General features: G+C 50.0%; 1 protein-coding gene across 1 annotated transcript; it reads right to left on the bottom strand.

The window, feature by feature from the left end:
* Nucleotides 1–17195: 17195 nt before the first annotated feature.
* On the bottom strand, nucleotides 17196–19600 carry CITED4 (Cbp/p300 interacting transactivator with Glu/Asp rich carboxy-terminal domain 4). The gene is made up of 2 exons (XM_037881948.2): nucleotides 19460–19600; nucleotides 17196–19123 (listed from the first exon to the last, which is right to left on the bottom strand). Exon 2 carries the CDS (start codon nucleotides 19111–19113, stop codon nucleotides 18511–18513), a length of 603 nt encoding a protein of 200 aa, XP_037737876.1. The 5' UTR covers nucleotides 19114–19123; nucleotides 19460–19600; the 3' UTR covers nucleotides 17196–18510.
* Between the last annotated feature and the right edge of the window lie 2179 nt (nucleotides 19601–21779).

Below are 21779 nucleotides of genomic sequence, written 5' to 3'. Positions count from 1 at the left end.
TACCTAGGGGTGAAATCACCAACCTGTGTAAGACTCCGACTGTTCAAACGCTGCTCTGCAGCCACTTAGCAATGCAAGTCACTGAAAGCATGTAACCATGCTGCTCCACTCCTTACATTGTCTCCCCATTGAGCTCTTGAGTCAGATTCAAGGCCTGATGATTGGAAATGGCCCAAGAGAACTAGGGGGCCTTCGATCTTTCTGTGACTGTAATTAGCCTCAACAAGATGCTTCTCTGGAACAACTGATTTATCTCTCGCAAGGATGAGACCACCATGCCCCAGAGATGGTTCTGGACTAGGTTGCACCCCTCCCTGCCATTGGAACAAAACGTGAAGCACATTCCCCTCTGGGTTCCCTGCAATAAACACTCCGTTAAAGGAATTTCCCTATGGCTGGGGCCTGGGGGACTGAGAGAAACAGCCAGCCAGTGTGTTTCTTTTAAAATGTTCCAGGTGCTCAGAAACTATGGTGTTAGAGAGCTAGATTAATAAATGAGCTTGATTAATGAGGGTTAGAGTGGGTGGCAGAGCAGGTGCCCGTATGATGTTCCTGGTCTAGCTGCTGGACTTTGTGTCAGGATTGCTAACTTCTACTCCCAACTCTGCCTCTGCTGCTCTGCGTGACCTTGAGTAGTCACTTCCCCTCTCTGTGCCTCAGGTTCCCCACCTCGGACCTGGGCCCAATCCTACTGCCTGGCCTCTTGGGAGTGTTGCTTACAATTTGTGCAGCACTCTGAGAGGCTTTAAGGACGGGCCGGCCAGGAGTACTGAGGATCATTGCTCTGACATGGCCTCAGCTCAGCTCAGCAAAGGCCCTAGCGAGATGACAAACTTGTTCAAACAACCTCTGTAACGCTTCTGAGATCGTGCATAACCTGAGAGGCCAGCAGAGCAGAAAGGAACGAGCTGATGGAATGTTGTGTTTCAGTGAGTCCCCTTCCCTTGCGGACTCCCACTTAGTTCTCATGAGAAGACGGGCCAGTACTTTCCTGCAGGCCCAAGGGTAGCAGCCTGCGCTTGAGAATGAGTAACTGACATTTCCGGATCCTGGCCTATTCCTCCCTGCTCAGAGTGGGACTTATGCCTGCCCCTGGGCACACCCCGTGAAATGGGGGGAAGAACAGCGGTGTTTGCTTGAAGACACTGAAGCAGCTGCAGCGCTTTGCATACTGAAAAGATGAGCAGGGCTTTTTTTCAGCTCTGAAAACTGTTTATTCTTCACCAAGTACTGACACGAGACCGGAAAGTGCCTGTTCCTGAGTCTGGCTATTTATAAACAAGAGCTGCCTGCTGCTGCTGCGCCTTCTCCTGCAGGGGCCAGAGGCACTTGCAGAGTTTTCCTCTCATTGCCTTGAATTCCGCCAAAGACGTTTTGTTTTGAGGGGAAGAAAATGGAGCCTGATTACGATCTGTTCCTGGCATTCAATGAACAAACACATCTGAGTAATTCTTTGGTGTCAGTAAACTCCACTGAATATCTAATTAAGTCTTAACTATTTCAGCCTTGCCTTCAGCACTATTCACAACACCAGGGTGCGTGCAGAGGGTGTGCTAGACAGATTGCTCATTTACTGCAATCATTTGCCTTTAATGCATGAAACAGCTGTTGAACGTGTCAGCAAGGCCCATTCCTAGGAGTCAGAAGATTCTGTGGACCAGGGTTAGTGGCTACTGCTGTTTATTCACTGTGGGCTTCTAAAGTGGAGTCTATTAAACAGCCTGCAGGGTCACCACCTGTATACACTCAGGTTGCAATGAAATGTGTGACGGATCCGGGTACGTACGTGGGATATGTGTTGGTATGTTTGTGCAGACGTGTATGTGCATACATATGTCTGTAAGTGAGTGTGTTTCTGCACTTGTGTGTGTGTGTTTGCGTACATGTGCCGGGGCCAGTCAGAATCAGATCCCTGGATGCTGCAGGTGCAGCTCACTGCAACAGGGGCTGAAAGTAGAAGCAACATAGAATGAGGCACCCTGCCTGTCCTGGTCCCTGTCTCACTGTGAGCACGTTGTCCCAGTGCTCTGATCCCTCCACTGACCCTCAAGCACCTTCCATTGCCAATCCAAAGGCCTGACTCTGAGAAAAAGGCTAAATGCTTGGGAATATATCCTAGATTAATGACATTCTTCACCCCACAAAAGGCAGAAAGTGAGGAATGTTTGACTTACGTCACTCCATCACTGAGATGTCAGCTCTGAATTTTGAGGAAAAAGCTGAAACTGGAGAAAATGTTCTGGCCAAATCTGAGGACGCTGTTCTGGGAACTGCCTGCACGGCTGTGTATCCTGAAGTGCTTCAGCCTCCCACACTGAACGGTGGGTACCTGCAATCTTACAGTCACCCCTGCTCTTGTGTGGGCGATGGATGCTCCACAGAACCTAGCGCAGAATCCGAGATGTTGGAGCTAGAAAAGCCGTCTTGGGTCCACTCTGCCTCATTGCGATGCCAAGGGCCGTGCGGCACTGGTTCCTGCGATGCCAGGGGCCGTGCGGCACTGGTTCCTGCGATGCCAAGGGCCCGTGCGGCACTGGTTCCTGCGATGCCAAGGGCCGTGCGGCACTGGTTCCTGCGATGCCAAGGGGCTGTGCGGCACTGGTTCCTGCGATGCCAAGGGGCCGTGCGGCACTGGTTCCTGCGATGCCAAGGGGCCGTGCGGCACTGGTTCCTGCGATGCCAAGGGGCCGTGCGGCACTGATTCCTGCGATGCCAAGGGGCCGTGCGGCACTGGCTCCTGCGATGCCAAGGGGCCGTGCGGCACTGGCTCCTGCGATGCCAAGGGGCCGTGCGGCACTGGCTCCTGCGATGCCAAGGGGCCGTGCGGCACTGGCTCCTGCGATGCCAAGGGGCCGTGCGGCACTGGCTCCTGCGATGCCAAGGGCCGTGCGGCACTGGTTCCTGCGATCCCAAGGGGCCGTGCGGCACTGGTTCCTGCGATGCCAAGGGGCCGTGCGGCACTGGTTCCTGCGATGCCAAGGGGCCGTGCGGCACTGGTTCCTGCGATGCCAAGGGGCCGTGCGGCACTGGTTCCTGCGATCCCAAGGGGCCGTGCGGCACTGGTTCCTGCGATCCCAAGGGCCGTGCGGCACTGGTTCCTGCGATGCCAAGGGGCCGTGCGGCACTGGTTCCTGCGATCCCAAGGGCCGTGCGGCACTGGTTCCTGCGATCCCAAGGGCCCGTGCGGCACTGGTTCCTGCGATCCCAAGGGCCGTGCGGCACTGGTTCCTATGTTGTAGTCTCCTAAACTCTGTGTTCTCTTAAACTTTTCCAGGGCTGGCACTTCTTTAACATCTAAGGAGACACAGAGAAGCTGGGGACTACAGTGGATGTCCTTCTTTCGTTCCCCCTGCCTTTAGCTCACCTGGGCAGCACATGATGCTGGGAGCTGTAATTAGAACAAAAAATAGGCCTTCTACTGTAGCCTTCACAGGGCATAATGGCCTGACACAGGGCTGCTCTCTTGGGGATCACGAATGGGATAGCAGCTCTTTACCTCTCTCCCCAGGGGAGTGTAGCTGAAAGTTGTTTCCATTGATGGTGTAATGGGTCGATCATCTCAGGCCAGTGTTTGCTGGATAAGAACATAAGAACGTTCATATCGGGTCAGACCAAAGGTCCATCTAGCCCAGTGTCCTGTCTTCCGACAGTGGCCAATGCCAGGTGCCCCAGAGGGAAAGAACAGAACACGGAATCATCAAGTGATCCATCCCCTGTCGCCCATTCCCAGCTTCTGGCAAACAGACTACGGACACCATCCCTGCCCATCCTGGCTAATAGCCACTGGTAGCTGTCCAGATTCCTGCTGGCATCCTCACTGACAATCCCAGCAGAAAGGCCAAGGGCTGGATGGGCCCTGGAGACTGAGTTCTTTCACTCTGAGTCATGGCCCTTCCAGACCAAGTTGGAGGCAGTCTGCAGGGAGGCTGCGGGGCTGCTGCCCATGCAGTGCCTATGTGGAGTCTGTGCAGTTGAGGATGCCAGTCCGTCACTCCTCACCAGCGCTGAACGTCAGGGAGATGGGAACAATGGGCGTCAGCCTTACTGCAACGGCGAGCCCTTAGCACTGGGTTCCCCCCGCCCCCAAACCCTTAGATTTTGTCCAGGGAATCTGCCACATGGGCACGGGGGCAGGCTCTTACTGTTCTACTGTAGAACACAGCCCTAGGACAAAAGGCATTTGGCCCGCATAGAACATGGGCATTGGGGGTGGCCAGCTTCGTTCAGCCAAGACTGCTGCACCTCCCCAGTGGATGGATTTAACTCCACGCTTCTCATTTCCACTTTTTTTCTACTTTAGGCACCTACATTAACAGGGAACTGCAGAGCAGAAGTGGCCTGGTTTCATTGTACCATTGTATAAGGAAGAGCTGAAGGTTCTTGTCAAACAAGAAAAAATGCTTTTTCTCTGCTTCTTTTTCACCTTAGAAATCCTGAGGTTGTTGCATCTGCTCTGCCCTGTCGGTGCTGGAGGTCTCCTGGGAGTACGCAGAGCAGTGGATAAGAAATGTTCTCAGCTCTTCAGCGCTGAATCTTTAAAAAGGAACTTAGTTCCTTCAACTGCTCGTGGGAACAGTCGGAGTTAAATGGGGGTAAAAAAGCAAATAAATCCAAGAGTGCTGAACAGGGTCCTTGTCCCCATCAGGGGAAGGATGTTTTTAAAAGTGTTTAGTGAACTCATTTTAACTAGCAAGTGTTAGAACCTAGTGTGGACGGAGCCAGTTGTATTTTCATGTGTTAGCTGGCCAAGGGGAACCCCAGGGCATTCAAACGTGGTACAGTATCTACAATGTGGTAGCTAATGTGTTTTCAAAAAGCCACTGGTTTTCCTGGTCTAAATACCCCATGAATGACAATCACGGGCCCTCTCAACTACCAGGTTTTACTCTGTGTCCTGTCCCCCAACTTCCCCATCTCTCAGAAAGTCTTCCTGACAAACCAGTGCAAACAGGTCCTGCATTTCTACTGTGGCAAACAAGCAGACTAACTCACTCTGCAAGCAATAAATAAATAAATACACTCCTTTCAAGCCTTATCTATGCATCATACCAAAGGAAACCAGGGCACATGCCCAGCTCCTCCCTCTGCCATCCCTTGCAGAGGTCTCCCTTAAGGGACCTGAACCCCAGCTAGAGACTGTGGAAGACTGCTGGGTCTCAGCCATGGCTCAGTTATCACCTCATCACAGAGTGAACAGGGAGGGTGGGAAGGATGAAGTCCATTTGCTGTTTCCTGCGGTAGCAGGGAATTGATCATGTGGGGCTTGTCCCGCACATCCAAACCAGCCCAGAGGCTCACAGGGTTGTTCTCCAGCAATGCCAGCCTGGGCACTGCAGACTTTTCCTATTTGCCACTCCAGCAGGAGTCTATGGCCGCTCCACCAAGACTTCCTGGGCAGCATGGGAGCATTGTACACAGCCAACCCACTCCTCTTCCCCAGGAACAGCCATGCTGCTCTCTCTGCCTGCAACACTAGACAATGCCAAAATTAGGGTTGAATCTTACAGCTGCCTAGCCACATATGCCCCTAAGTGCACAGAATTTGCAGTGTAATGTATTCATGATACGCTGGTGCAGACTTTGCCCTTCTCTTTCATTGTTCCCCATGGATCTCAAAGTACTTCGCAAAGTACCTTTGTTGGTATTACTCGGGAGTGCTGCTTGGCTCTGGAAATGCACCAGAATAACATGGAGGGATTCAGTGTCGCAGTAGCCGTGTCGGTCCCAGGATATGAGACAAGGTCGGCGAGATCATATCTTTTACTGGACCAACTGCTGTCGGTGAGAGAGACATGCTTTCGAGCCACACAGAGATTCAGTCTTAAATAGAGAGTTGGAGTTAAACCCCTTTCTTCCCTTTCATTGCTTGGGCTGTGACATCTTTTGTATTGCTCTTGTATCTGTGTCAGACAGACAGAGTTTATACATTTCCCCTTCTACTCTGGGCAAGTTGTCTAGATCCTATGGCAGGTGACTCATGAGTCACCCTATCTGAACTCAGGCAGATATCTCTGCCATCCCATCTCCTGTGAAGTGACGGGGCTCCAGGAGTGAAAAGTGAAGGAAGCATAGAACCCATTCCAGCAAAGAGGAGAGACCCAGTCGGCTAAGTGGGATTGCTGCGATATGACTGAGAAGCGCTGGGGTTGGGGAGAGCAGGACAGAAGCTTGTTACTAGGTCTGACAAAAAGAATACTGAATGAAGTGGAGCAGATGGCTGTTGAGTTTGGGTAACTTTCACCACATCCCTGCACTTCTGCATGTTCCTGTTTTCAGCTGGTAGGGAAGATATCAGTCTGTGGGCGAAACTCTGCTGTTATAGCACGCTGAACCTGCCCAAACCTGGGGTCTCATCCTGTTCCCACTGAAGTGAATGGGAGTCTTGCCTTTGACTTCATCTGGCCTCTAGGAAATAATGGGAATGTCACACGAGTGCCTGACCCATGAGATTTCCAGCCCAAGTTCTGCAGGTGGTCAGAGATGTGATTGGACTCATGCTATGCAGATCATTCACTGCTGAATTGTTGGAGGTTCCGTGTCTCTTGGTTTTACCCTCCTGGGGCTGTTTCCTAGTTACCTATGTAGAAATTTTCTGCCACATTTATAAACATGATCTCTGGGAATTCATTACACCACACAGCTGGGCCAAATGCTTTTTGAGGCTATTATCCAAGCAAAAAGAGTTTCTGGAAACTCAAAAAAGGACTCATCATTGCACTTGGCCCCCTGAAGCTGCTGGTGATGGGCCGAGGACACGGCCTTCAGAGCAGCAGCCAGCTCTGTTCTCCAGTGCACTGGGGAAATCCCAGCTGAATTCTCTGGGCTGTGGTAACCTAGCACAGGATTTGGCCCAAGATGTTGAAACATTTCTCAACTTGATTTAACAACCTGCAACTAACTGTCCTTTGAATTTACCGTTGAAACAGGAAGAGCTGAACTTGGTCCATCCCTTGATATAGCCACTGTGAGGCAACCCAGCAGTGGGCTACAGCCAACCAATGAATTTCACAAACCACATCTTCCTCTCTATTGTAACGCATCATAAACAAACACCAGCACTGAACTTGTGGGACCCTGAAGAAGGATCTGTCAGTGCAAGACGCATCCCAGAAACACTGCCGGAAGGGAAGCCCCGCAGTAATGAATATGGGGTTCTAATTACCAGTGTCTCATTGTGTAGTCTGTGTGTGGAATCCCCCCAAAAGAGAGGTCTTGGCAAGAACACAAATTAATAATTAGCAAGGAAACATGAGCTTCCATCTTAACACCTTGGGGATGCAGAGTAGGGCTTCGACAACACAACTGGGGCTTAGATGCATGTAACAGCAGGTCCTAGAAGGTAACATCTATTCATGGCTCATGCACTGTGCTCCAGGATTTCATTTGAGTCAGCCAGATTGCTTAAAAATAGAATTTACCTTTACAAGGACTTGGCCTCTCTCCTTCAGTCAAACAGCAGCCACATTCCCTGAGTCCCACTCAACTGAAGTTGGGGTGGGGCCCATGGAAGCCGGTGGGAACAGCGATCAGTGGGACTGGGCACCATCAGAGTGGGCTTCTCCTGGGAATTACCCGCCCAGTGGCAGCTCCCACTGAGAGAGACCCCACCCCACTTCCCAGCTGTGGGGGGTGTGAAGTGGGGGTGGGGATTGTGAACATTCATTGTAGGTTTCTCTTCCTGATTCTCGCTGCCCTTTCCTGTGCTCCCACCTCCTGCTGAGTCTTTGGCGCCATTATCCAAGGAAAGGATGGAGAGAAATAAAACACTGAAACAGAATGCAAGTGGCTGGAGCGTTCAGAGTCTGGCCTGTGCGTGATCAGCACTGAGCCCAAAGGGACGAACCCACAACACATGCATGCAGGGCTGGAGTGTGACTTTCACCCCATCAGCCACCGTCACCCTCCGCATTAGCACTAACTAGAGGCCATCTTAGGAATAGAGCTCGCTGCTCCACCCATGTCGTCCTGGGCAGGTAGGGGGCTGCATTCCCCTGGGAATTACATGACTATGTTAGAGTCACATTTCCTGGGATTAGAGAAATGCTGTTCTCGAGGGGCAGCACAAACGTTCATCAGCTCCGACTGTCCTGACCACGTGCGTCCTTTTGCTCAGACCCTACTCTGTATCTGCGGGTTCTGCATTCTGCTCCCCTGGCATAGCCGCATTGATTCCTGGTTTCCACCAGCATGAGAGGAGTCTCGGCCTTTGTGTCATAAATCAAGAGGAAATATGAACCAGGTAAACTCCTTCTCTGTGTGTGTTTCCAGTGGGGAGCTGCTGACTGGTGCTGGGCACTGCTGGTGGGAGATGGAGCGTTAGCTTCCAGCCTTCACTTCAGATCATTTAAGCAGGCAGCACATCATTACTAGGGAAGAAAACAGAACGGGTTACTTCTTTACACCCTGTGTGTAAAAACTATTTGGGTTTGACCAAAGACAGTGAATCTGCCTGCCATGTGGGGCCCAAGGATGCTGCCCCTGCCTGCCGGGCTGAGACCGCTGACCCAGGTAGAACTACTGAGCCCTTACCACACCTCCCCTGTAACTTTGGGTCATGAATCAGACTCAGCCGTCGAGTGGCTGCCCATGTCCAGACCAATTTTCCATTATCCTTGTTCTCTGCATAGCCCCTCCAAGCGCTATTGCGGTTGAAATCGCCAGCGAAGATGCATGATACACTTTGTCATTGTATGGGCTGGTCAACAAAATTGAAAAGTATTTCTGGCGGTTGTAGATAGGCATTATGGAGATCTTGTTGAGCTCAACAATGAGAAGCTCAATATTATTCTCTTCCATTTTATAGGTGGATGCAGTCCTGATGCCTGGCTTAACAAATACAGCGCTGCCATATTGGCTGTGTGGTCTCTCAACTGCCACCAGAATTCCTGGGATCCTAGATTGTTTGTCCTGTAATTCTCAGTCAGTCTACTGTAGGCTGAGAACATGGCACTGGTGTTTTGCACAAACATGGGCAAACATTTTCTGTTTTGGAACTGATAGTCCTTCAGCATTTATGGAGAGAATACTCAGCGCTGGTCCCAAGCAGGACCCTTAGTGTCTTGTCTTTATTGTCTTCCTTTGTTTTGTAGGTTCACAGTAATAAGAAGAGGGAAAGCAGCAGTACAAAGTGTTTAGCAGGATTCACAATCTTTAAGGCTGACAGGGACAGCCAAGTGAAAGCTCCTGCTATGGCCCCTTGCCAAGGTACTAATGGTAACAAAAAACCACCACTTCATGAAGCTAATACAGACCGTATTGGAGAATAAAAGATTCTTTGTGAACTTTTGTGGCAAATGGAGCTGACAGCGATGACAGAAAAATGACCTCCCACAAGGTACTGTCTTAGCACCTACTTTATTTAACAGCTACACAAACAAACAGCCAAGCTGCTCTGGCACAAGATGTTTTATCTACGCAGATGATCTGTGTGTCACCACACAGCACAAGAAGTTTGGCACATTAGAAAGTACTCTGGTGAATGAACGTAACGCCCCAAAGAAGTACTATGCTGCCAACGAACTGCATGAACACCCAGTGAAGATGCAAGTCAGTGCATTCTACGTCAAAACTGAGACGCCAAACACGAACTCAACATCAGCTGGCTTGGGATGAAATTTACTTATTCTATAAATCCTGTATACCTTGGTGTTACTCTTGACTCCTTTAGATCCTGCCATAAACATACAGCCAAGGGTAGCATAAAACCCCTCCTTTACCTGTAAGGGGTTAAGAAGCTCAAATAACCTGGTTGGCACCTGACCAAAAGGACCAATAAGGGAAGAAGATCCTTTCAAATCTGTGTGGGGACATTTTTGTTTGTGCTCTCTGTTGGTCTCGCTGGGACAGAGAGAGACTAGGGCAGGAAAAAAACATCTCCTAAAACTATACCTGAAATAAGCATCTAAGATTACAAATTGTAAGTAATAGCAAGGAAATACATTAGATTATCTTTTGTTTTAGCTTGTGAATTTTCCCTTTGCTAAGAGGGAGGTTTATTCCTGTTTTTTGTAATTTTAAAGTTTTGCCTAGAGGGGAATCCTCTGTGTTTTAAATCTTATTACTCTGTAAAATTACCTTCCATCCTGATTTTACAGAGGTGCTTCTTTTACTTTTTTCTTTATAATAAAGTTCTGTTTTTTAAGACCCTGATTGGTTTTTAGTATCCTAAAAACCCAAGGGTCTGGTCTGTGCTCACCTTGTTTACCTATTTGGTTGGTATATTATTCTCAAGCCTCCCCAGGAAAGGGGGTGAAGGAGCTTGGGGGGATATTTTGGGGAAACAGGAATGCCAAGTGGTCCTTTTCCTGAATCTTTGTCTAACTCACTTGGTGGTGGCAGCAATACCGTCCAAGGACAAGGAAGAATTTGTGCCTTGAGGAAGTTTTGAACCTAAGCTGGTAGAAATAAGCTTAGGGGGTCTTTCATGCAGGTCCCCACATGTGTACCCTAGAGTTCAGAGTGGGGAGGGAACCCTGACAGATCCACATTGAGAAAACTAAAGCCAAGGTTAACATATGAAACAACATTCTCAGCAAGCTGGTTACATCAAAATGCTGTGCAGACCCATCCACTCTCCGATCAACAGCACTGGCACTTTGCTACTCCTCTGCTGAATACTCCTGTGTAGTGTGGGCATGATCCCCTCATTCAAAGAAGTTAGACCCTGTTCTTAACACCGCCTGCTACTATATTAAAGGATGCTTTAAGCCTACCCACATCAACCGCCTCTACATCCTTGCAGGCATTGCTCCTTTTGATATACACTGGGAAGTTGCAATAGAGTCGAGCACACAAGGCGATGCACAGATCCAAGGCATCAACTATATAATGCTGAAGCTGAGTTGACTGAAGTCACAGCAAAGGTTTCTTGCCACCATTAAGCCCCTAACATTGACACCCAAACAGAACAGGGTTCAGTTATGGCATATAAGAGTACAGAACAACCCTGTAGCCTGCGTGCTCTAGCTCTGACTAGTCGAGCACCTACCACTTCATGCACATCAGCCCTGGACTGCCCTTATGGCATAGCCTTAATTGACTCCACACTGGAGTTGGCCAGTCTAGGGCCAAGATGACCAAATGGGGTTACATCACTGGCCCCAATACCTGTGACTGCACCAGAGAGCCTCACAATATGGAGCAGCTCCTGTGATGCCAGCTGCTTGAGCGTGAATGTTCTTCCAGTGATCTGGCAGAGTGCAATGATCAGGCAGTTGCATGTGCACCAGTGTGGTGGGTAGCAGTATGACGACACACAACAAGAAGAAGCAGTGAGAGAGTAGAGATAGGAATAGAGCTCAGGAGTCCCTACTCCTCATGCCTTGCTCTAACATTAGACAATGGCTGCTTTCTGTGTAAGCACAATGGTGGCATTGCCAAAGCTTGGAGTCTGTGAGGTAGAGAACATCGATCCTTTTGGATCTGGAACCAGGAGAAGGCACTTACAGAATTTCACAGCATCTTCATAAAGTATCTCAAAAAACTTATATGGAAACAAACTTTTATTACCATCCAACCTAGCTCTTTGCATCAAGCAGTCTCTTACATCGCTGCTTGCATCCATGTGATGGCTAGAGCGGGAGATTTGAAATCAGGACTCCTGGACTCTGTAACTGACTTAGTGACTACCTCAGGCTATGACCTTGGGGAAGTCACTGAACATAAGGTGCTTTGAGATCCTGAGATAAAAGGTGCAAGAGAAGAGGAAGGGATATAAACTTCTCCAATCTTTGCACATGGCTTTTCACTGCTTTGGAGCTAAGGAGTTGGCAGTTCTGGGGACATAAATACAGTGATGCTTCCCTGCTAGTGCAGAGAGAGCTGGGAATTTTACACTACATGAAATACAGACCAACGCGGCAGGTTGCTGGCCTGCAACTTAGCTGAGGCACAGTTTGCCTTTATCTGCTTTCTGACTACTTAGTCTTTTCCCTTGATAAAGTGAGGAGAAAATGCTGCCAACAGGGACTCCTGTTCTATTTGCTTTCATGTGTAACAGGAAATATTAAAGCTCCTTTCACTGGCACGGGGAGCTTGGCAACTGATGCAGTCACAGGCCTGTGTCTTCTGACTTTGTTTGAATAATCTTCAAACATAGTAAGTAAATAAATAGGAGGCTGCAGGGCCTGCCCCGTTGGTGAAAGGTGGTAGGAGGACACTGGGCTCACCTCCTCAGTCCAAGGTGGGAGGAGATGTGACGTTCTGGACCTTGGGGAAACACTCAGCACCCCCATGTTCATCCTTATAATATGATTGTGTGGTATCCAATGCAAAGTTTGTCATGTGGGGTGTCTTTGGAAGGCTCATGATGCACTGAGCATTGTTGTTACAGTAATGTTATAGGTTGTAATTTCATGTATTTAGTTATGAAGCTGAGAATGTGTCCTCATGGCTTAAAGCAAAGCCAGGCAAAAACTCTCCAGGAGCAGAGGGCAGTTCATACCTCATCAGGGCATGTATGGGAAAAACCCAGCCCAGCCTCACAGGAACAAAGGACACTGATCTAGGCAACAACAAAGGATCTGTTGGACTCTCGAGTGAGTCACTCCCCTTCCTTTGGTCAGTTTGGGACTACGATGAGCTAACGCTCACCTGACTCTGAAGGGTGGAGGGTGCAAAGCCAACAGAGAAGAAAGAACATGGTAAAAGGGAGAGATATTTGCCATGCTCTTCCTCTCTCTTTTATCTCCACCAACCGACATCACCACCAAGTGACTGAAGCACTGATCAAAGGGGAGAGCCTGGCTGAAGGGCAACCAACCAGACTGTGGTGAGAAGCATCTAAGTTTGTAGGGCACTGCAAGTGTTAAGATCAGCGTAGAATGCGTTTTGCTTTTATTTCATTTGACCAAAGCTGACTTATTGTGCTTTGACTTATAATCACTTAAAATCTCTTTGTAGTTAATAAATCTGTTTGATTTTTCTACCTGAAGCAGTGTGTTTGGTTTGAAGCATGTCAGAGACTCCGCTTGGGATAACAAGCCTGGTACATATCAATTTCTTTGTTAAATTGTCGAACTCATATAAGCTTGCAGTGTCCAGCTGGCATAACTGGACACTGCAAGACGGAGGTTCCTAGGGTTGTGTCTGGGACTGGAGATATTGGCTAGTGTCATTCGGTTGCACAATCCAAGGAGCAGCTTACATGCCAGAGGCTGTGCGTGAGCAGCCCAGGAGTGGGGGTTCTCACAGCAGAGCAGGGTAAGGCTGGCTCCCAGAGTCAAGGATTAGAGTGACCTTCCCTGATGGCCATGGCAAGGGAAAGCAGCAACCACCATGCATTTTCCCTTTAAAACCTAGTTTTTGGGACTTCGTTTTCACGGGCATTGGGAGATAGGGCTGCAGGTGGGTTGAGAGCCTGGGTGAGTGTGGTAGAGGAGAGCACCACGGTGGGTAGTAGCCTGCAGTTGTGATTTCTATCTTCCTCCCTACATAGGGCTGTGCTTTGAAAAGTGAGCGGTGAGGTAGGGAAAGCCTTATCTGCAAAGCAAGTCCACAGCAACTACAGCTCAAGAGACATCTGTGCTAGATGCATGACATGGCTCTGTGCTAGGCATGCCTCCCAAGCACCTGGACCAGAAGTTAGAGTCTGAAGTTCTCCCCTGGGGGAGGATAGCTTTGTGACAGGGTAAAGGGCTGTAAAGAGGGCTCCTGTAAGAAGCTGTAGTCACTTCCTGGCCCTCTGGGTCTAAACCCTGTGGTGGTGGCACAGCGAAAGAGAGATGGGTCTGTGTACGTCGCTTCTGGGACAAGGGGTAACATTCTCAAAACTGATTTAGGAGTCTGAATCAAATTTTCAAAAGTGACTGAAATCTAGAAGCCTCAATCCCACCGACTTTCCCTGGCACATGGGCTCTTACGGCACCTAGGTGCTTTTGGGAATATTATGCTGTGCCCATCTCCAGCTTCCAGGTGTGTGCTAGCGAGGGCTGGTGAGCACATAGGGAAGGGGAGCTATTGTGCACCTCCAAACCATAGGCAATGAAACCTAGGGAGCCATTGTGTCTCCAGCCTTCCTGGCATATTCACACTGTCTGTTTGCCAAGGCAGATCCTGAGGACTAGTTTTTAGGAGGAAAACATCTAAAGATACTTAGCGAGTGGCCAAGTAGGGTCTAGTGCAGCTAGGGAGACCCATGTTGTTACCGCTACTCTATCATGGCCCAGCAGACATACACCCAGACACCGCTTCTCCTAGCAACCGTGGTGACTAGAGAGTACATTCCCCTGGCGACAGTGCTTTAAAGTTGTTCCAGCGCTCCCTAGATATGGAAATCAAGGACCAGAGACACCTCACAGGGGAGACGCTTTGCATTAGAACCTGTCCAGAGGAGATTTTTCAAGCAAACAAAACCAACATATTCTTAGAATTTGCTCTTGTCCCAAATCAGGTCTGAGTCTCCATTGCTGAAGCCAAAGCAAGAACTCCACTTCACTGAGATATGCCTTTGTCATCAAAGCCACCAAGCCAATTTGAGATGATGTGGGCACTGTTTGGACAGAGGAAATTCTGCCAGTGAGCAAATTCTTGAGCAGAGACCGCTTCCTAGGGTGAATTGGCCCCAGCAGACTGCAATGCCCACACAGGGCCTCCTTCCCCCATCTTAATTTATGCTACCATTCCTCTTTGCAGAAAGAAAATCTGTCCGTTTCCAGGCCTGTATTATTCCCCTTCATCTGATGCTTTGCAGAGCCCCAGGAGTTGAAAACATCTCAAGGCCGGGCTCCCCAGAGTTCCTAAGATCAGGGTCATCCCATGGAGAGTTTTCAAGCCCCAAATAGACTACAGCATGTGGGAAGGAGCATGCATGTTGGTCTTCATTTTCCATTAGCTGGGAAGGTCAGTGCCATCTAGCATCGAGGGGGCACCAAGCACAGTTTAGGTCATGAGACTTTTGGCACATAAGCCATTAGGCAGAAAGCACTTAAAGAAAATATTTTGTGAGCTGCATAGCGTTGGGTCTTTCCTCCTCTGCTATCACTCCCCCTGCTATTGCCAGATAGGCTGAGGCTGCATGTTAGGGGCACCAGCTACTAAAAGTCAATATAGAGAAGAGGCCTCTAAATTATTTTCCTGTGGTAAGAAGAATGGGAGCCTGGGGCTAAGGGCTGCAGCCCTGCATTGCAGGCGTTTCTATGGAGCTGGTGAGATCTGCAGGAGTCTGGGTTAAAGAAACACAAATGCATAAAGAGGACCATCCCAAAGAACTTCACAAACTCCAAGATGAACATTAAAAAGAGAGACCAAAAGTGTTACCTTTACAGTAATTCAGCCAGCCATTGTGGGCTCCATATAGGAACTGCTGGGTGAGGTTCTCTGCGTTGGACTATACTATGTAGGTCGTCAGACTGGTCCCTTTTGGCCCTTAAATTTAAGGCATTAAAAGCTTGTAAATATACCCTTCAGATGTAGATGTTCACCGTGAGATTTAGACTTGTGAAAATTGTTTCAGAAACAATCTTAACTTCAGCTACTAGGACTTGCTCCCAAGAGCTAGAACTCATTTTAATGGCTGATTTATGCGATATCAGCAGTAACACCAGCTGTCTTGAATCAAACTAAAACCAGTACCTGTCTCAGTGCATTGCATATCCCTCTAATGCATATTCATGTTTTATCAAATGAAGCCCTTCTATTACAGCTGTATCCAGTATTGATACATAACCAGGCCCTCGCTTCCCCCAGACACGTACCATGAGATGGCATGCTGTAATTGCATTATCAATCAACCTCATACATCAAGGTCACTCTGATGGACCTACAAAAGAGCACTAGTATTACCCCCACAGGTAGCAGAGGGGGAGGGAGTTAGGTTGTTTTTGGAATATTTAGCGAGTGTCCATGGCGAGAAGAGAATGTATGAATAGTAAATAAAGACAACGCTTTGGTTTGTAACTAGCGTTCATGGCATTTATTCTCTCACCAGCCCCTGTGCTTCTTCTAGGGGAAGATCTGCTCTGTGTCTGGGAAACTGCCAGTTTCATTTATTTGTTAACTTCTTACTACCTGGGTAGTCTCATGCTGAGGAGTCCCCCAAGCGTGGCTGTCACAGAGTAGGGAGCAGTTATTCACCGCCAGTCTCTCTACCCAAGGGCAGCCCTGAATGCTCCTGAAGCCCAGGGTTTTGCAGGGTGTGTAGAGAACTTTATTCCTCCCCAGGCAGCACATTAAGTGCATGTCAGTTCAGTCAATAGTCATCTCTCCTGCTCTGATTAGACAGAATGGCAGAGGTTTCAGTCAGCAACTGCACCAAAGTGCTTCATTTTGGTCATCTGCTTTTCCAGAGGCTCTGTACCATGCAGATACCTTCAGTCCAGGCACCTACAACTCATAAGGGCTTTCCCATCAACATTCAGCACAAGCCTGGAAGGAGAAAATCTCTTTTCTATCACTGAGCATTCTGGGAAAAATTGATAAATCACTACACGATTTAGTGTATGAAGTGGCAAGCCAGGAGGGGGGAGTGGGTTACAGAATGAAGCACTGTCAGACCAGCACAGGTGGGGGGCGGGGTGGGAAATCTGTAACAGCAGGATAGCTTCACAAGCCTTCTGGAAATTGAGCCACTTCTAAAGTGCTCAGCAGCCACAGCTCCTAGCCAGGAGGGAGGAGGGGATGTGGATTCTTCTTTGTTCTCAACAGGAGATGCCAGGTGGTGAATCCTGAAAGTCTAGCCCAGGGAGGGCAAGCAATTACAGAAGAGCCCAACCAACATGTAAGAACAAGGGACCAGCAACTCATCTCCAGACCCTTCCAGCTTGTCTGCATTAGGGTAATTTGCCCTTGTGAGTAATCCACCTTTTAGGAAAAAACCAGTGCAGTGTCTAGTAGCAGGGATTGCAGCTTAATGCTGTTAGAGGGGGTGCAGACCCCCCACTTTAGATTAAGCTTTAAGGGCTCAGATAGTCCTGGGAATTTAAGCCATGGGCAGCCCTGTCATTGTAATATTGACATGTCTAGACATGACACTGAGGGACCCGCTCCAAAGCCCAGACATCAATATGCATCTCTCCTTGTACACAGCTGTTGGACTAGGGTTGCCAACCCTTCAAGATTAAGTCCTGGAGACTCCAGGACTTAAGATTAATCTTAATTGAAGATATTGTCATCTGATGACACCTTCAAGAATACGTCCAACCAAAATTGGCAACCCTAGCTCTGGCACATCTGATTAAACAAGCCACCAAGCAAGCTCGTCACTTAAGAGTTTTAGCTTTTATTTGAAAATGCATCTGTACATTCTCACTTCATCGATCAACAATGATGTGCTGCTCTGTGCTCTCAGCAGCAGGGGGCAGTAGCAACTAAAAGTTGACACAATGAGCTTTCCACAGCGCCTGGAAACAAGAGACAGAAGAGGAAACAAAAACCCACTAGCTTTTACATTTAACCTTTTCTGAGCAACGTAATTAAGAGTCAAGTCATCCTTTAATCACATGGGGTGGAAGGGAAGGGAAGGGAGCTGGTTTACAAGGTCCTACATATTGATCACAAAATTATGCTGCTGAAATAACCTTGTGCATGGCTGTTTGGAAGAAACATGTAGCTGTTCCAGTCCTTTTTAAAAAGCCAGCGTCTTAAAACTGCAGTAAGCCCTTTCGTCATTCCCAACAGTCTCAAAGCCAAATAACGAAGGGAGCCCTTTCTAATAAATAATGATTAGAAAAAGAATAAATAATTTTAGGCCAAGAATATACAATTACATGGATTTTATTTGGTTTCAGAGGCAGAGAAAGTGGAGCTTGACTGCAGCTTTAAGCCTTACATCTGAATTAGCCTGAACACTTAGTAGTTTTACAGTTGATTGGCTGTACAAGTTAAAAGATCCAAATTCCACAGAGGTTTAGGCACACTTGTATACATCACCCCCCCCAGAGACACATTGTGTGCAGCTAAGACAATAGGATAGTAATAACCTGATGGAGGGGGAAGTGATCCCTTTTCAAGTCAAAGTAAGAAAAGTAAGATTCAAGACCTGTTAAACATCCTAGTATTGTGGGGAAGGGAGGGATGTGATTTTAAGACAAAAAGCCAGCAACAACACAAAACCCAAACCCAAGCCCCTCTTTGCAAGGTGAGATACTGGAGGTTCAGACACACAAGCCATTAGAGGATTTTATCACAAATAAAGTTTGTGAACTTCACTGGCAACGCCAAACCCTAGAACAAGCCCACGACTGGCAGCAGCACCGCGCTGTCCTTCTACCCTGGCACTTGGAAGCCTCGACATGGAAATTCATGAGCGTCATTTTAAGTAGTCCTTATTTCTGCTGAAGACAAAACTTGTTCATGCCACTTAGGATGATCCTACAACGAGATTTCATCTTCACTCTGTCTGGGTCACCAGAACCGTCCTCCCCTCCCATTCCCAAAACAAGAAAAATAACTCCCACACGGAAAAGAGAAAGCAATCAAGTGCAAGCCATCAGCATCCAATGATTGTTTTTTGGGAGGTGGTGGGAAAGAGGGGGAATCAAACCACCAAAAGGGAAAGACTGACCCCCAAGCACCTCAGCAGCTGATGGCACTGGGCTGCTGTTTGCTGACAAAGTCTGAGATGAAGTCAAATTCATTCTGTCCCAAGAAGAGCTCCGGCAGCTCCTGAATCCGGTCCAAACCCAGTTCCTGGACCAGAGACGTCAAGACCTCCTCATCGATGAGATCGGTGTCCATAACATTCAAGGTCAGAGCGGGCGAGGGCATGTGCTGCATGCCAGGGTGCTGGCTGGGCACCACTCTGTACTGCTGCACCCCGGCCGCCACGGGGCCGCTGCTCACGCCCATCAGCGGGTGCCCTTGGTACTGGGTGTTGAGTTTCTGGAGGTGCATGCTGGCCATGAGCTGCTGGGCGCCCACGGGCCCCATGTACGGCTGCGGCTGGCCCGGGCTGCCGAACATCATGGCGCTGGGCAGCGGATGGTGGGCCACCTGCCCGCCGACGCTGGGCCTCGGTCGCAGGCTCCCATCCAGGCCGGCCCCTCCGTAGGGCAGCATCTGGCCGGCGGCGGGCAGAGTCCTGAGCCCGTGCGGGGGGGCGCCCTGCAGGCCGCCCAGGCGGTAGCTCTGGAGCCCGCTCACGCCGTGGCTCATCGGCAGCATCCTGGGGTCGGCCATGGCGCGGGCCCTGCAAGGCAACAGGGCGGTGAGGCGCTGCTCGGGGAAGGGCCCCCCCCGCCCCCTCTCCCGCGGGGCGCCCAGGAGCCCCCCCCCGGGCTGCCGGGGAACCCGGGTCCGGGCAGCAGGGCCAAGGCCGCGGCTCTGCCGGGGCCCCACCGCGGGCTGGGTCCCGCGGCCGCGGGGAGCCGCGCTGGGGCTGCAAGACCCGCTCCGGGGCGAGCCCGGCGCGGCAGGGCGGGACCGGGATCAGCCCACCGCGGCGCCCCCCCCCCCCCCCAGGACCGGCGCCCCCGCCCGCCCGCCCCGGCGCCCCCCCCAGGACCGGCGCCCCCCGGCCACGTACCCGAGCCCAGGGGCGCAGACTCCCCGGCCGGCAGCGACACCCGCCCGCGGCTCCTCGCGATCGCCGTCACCAGCGCCCGGCCTGCCGCGGCAGCCTTATATCGGCCGCGGGGGGGGCGTGGCCCGGAGCCCCGCCTCGCGCCTGCCATTGGTGCGCAGCTACCGCGTCAGGTGGGCCCGCGGCCCCGCCCCTGCCGTGTGTGGGCTGGGGGGGGGGGCGGGGCGGCGCGGGGCGGGGCTGACGAGCGGAGCGCAGTGGGCGGAGTTCGCCGGGGCCGCGCCCCGCCTGTCCCCGCCCGCCCCGCCCCGCCCGCGCGAGGGCGTGTCCCGCTGGCGCGGCTGAGGCGCTGCGCGGTGGGGATCGGGCCGCGCTGGCTCCTACCCCCAGGTGGGGCGGCCCGGAGTCCACTGGCCTCCGGGAGGGCGCGAGCCGACGTCCCTTGAGCGCGGCCGCCTGGGAGTCGGCAACGGACGGAGCCATCCCCGGGACGCCTGGTCGCCTTCCCGCCTTCCCGCGGCCAGCACGCGCCCTTCCCGCCTTCCCGCGGCCAGCACGCGCCCTGGCGCTCCAGGGCAGCCCGGCCGGAGGCGCGAAGTCATTTAAGTGTCACGGGAATTAGGCTCCTAAATGCCGCTGGGGTCTGGCCTCACTGCCCGGCTACACCCCGTGCAGAGAGCCGCAGCGCAGGGAAGCTTCTGCTCAAATAAATGGGTCAGTCCCTGAGGTGCCGCAAGTCCTCCTGTGCCTTTTGCCTGGCTACCTAACTCCGAATGTAGACGTTGGGTTAGTCTGCTCTTCTCTTCTGAAGGACCCTAGGAAATGCCCTGAGAAAAACGAAGTCAGAAGGACGTTTATGTTGCACGTTTAGGCTCTGGAAAAGCAGGAAATGGCGAAGTTAAGCTTAACGGCCCCAATTTAACTCTCCCCCTCGTTTGCACAATACAGTCTTGAACCACACAGCTGCATGCTGTGACTCAGATAGTACAATGTTAACAGGCAGATTTTTCTACAGGCTTCTAAGGTGCTTGGATATGCAGAGATTACGCTGTACATCTTGTGTATTAATGATCCTCTGGCCTATTGAGCCGAAGGAGAAAATGCTAGACAAGTGTATCAAAAGTTGTTTGTTATTTACCTGTGTTATTTGAAAAACTAAACATTGGAAAAGGCTGTGTCACAAAGGGGCAGCTGAGCATGTGCTGGCAACCTTAACTCTGGTATTCTTGACTTACAAATGCTTAACCATGCACTCTCTCTCTCTTACTGTGTTATTTTTGATTGAATATCCAATTATTGTGCTTTCTAACAACAGTTCAGATCAGATAAGGCCCATGAGCCAGCAGCCCAAGACTTAAGCATCTGGGGTTGTTTATTTCTTGTGAAAAGCCAATAACTTTTACACATACCTCCAACTTGTGCAACAGAGCCCAAGGTTATTGACCTTTGGGACATGTTGCAAAGACTTCTTTGTTTACACGGGCTTTTGCCTTACCAGGTGTTTGGGATGGGTTTCTGGTGGTGTTTGGAGGTGTGTGATTGTCAGTCCTCTAATTGACAATGAGTCAGTTGTTTAATTTAATTATATAATGATAGTTTTTTTACCTTAGAGATTTTGACAAGTGCATTTTATAAATTCAATAAATACTCATACCTACACACATACATACATACATCTCTGCACAAACACCCACATACATCCACACACCCTAGGGATCAGCCTAGAGTAAAGAACAAAGGTTTGTAGCCTAGTATAAACGTGGGGAGTGTCGAATCTTGCCTTTATAAACATGTTAAGTATGAGCTAATTGGCAATCAGTTTTTAAGGTAAAAATAATTTAGTGTTTATACCACCCCAGCCATGCGCAGCACACACACCCACCATGGTCCTGATCCTGTAACTGGCTCCCTGTGGGCAGACCCCTGTGTCCGTACAGAGGAGACTTGAATGGGTCTCCATGAAGAAGCAGGAGTTTGCATATGTGATAAGCTGTAACATTGAGGCTTATGTATGTATTCATGGTTCAAAAATATGGTTAATGCAGAGTTCAGGTTGACCGTCAGTCTTGTGCCCTTCCAGAATGCCCAGTAACACCTATGCTTAAACCTCTGAAAGCTAGGAACTGAAGAGTTATAGTCTTCCACACCATACCTTTATGTAAGCTTAATTCTACCCCTCTGCAAAAGGCCTAAGAGTTTCTCCCCACACTACTCCTGTGAACTTTCACCACAGTCCTCTACTTGCTCTGGAAGGATACAGTCCTGTGAGAGGAATGTGTTGGGGGATGGCTCAAAAGAGGCGGAGTTAAGGTTATGTGTGGGA

The sequence above is a fragment of the Chelonia mydas genome, chromosome 19, assembly GCF_015237465.2.
Source record: "Chelonia mydas isolate rCheMyd1 chromosome 19, rCheMyd1.pri.v2, whole genome shotgun sequence".
Classification (NCBI taxonomy): Eukaryota; Metazoa; Chordata; order Testudines; family Cheloniidae; genus Chelonia; species Chelonia mydas.
The sequence above is the reverse complement of the archived record's forward strand: the minus strand, read 5'-3'. Positions and strand labels throughout refer to the sequence as shown.

Bases quoted from the DNA above. Each gene is read 5' to 3' on its own strand.
- CITED4 (XM_037881948.2), bottom strand. From the start codon at position 19,113: ATGGCCGACCCCAGGATGCTGCCGATGAGCCACGGCGTGAGCGGGCTC.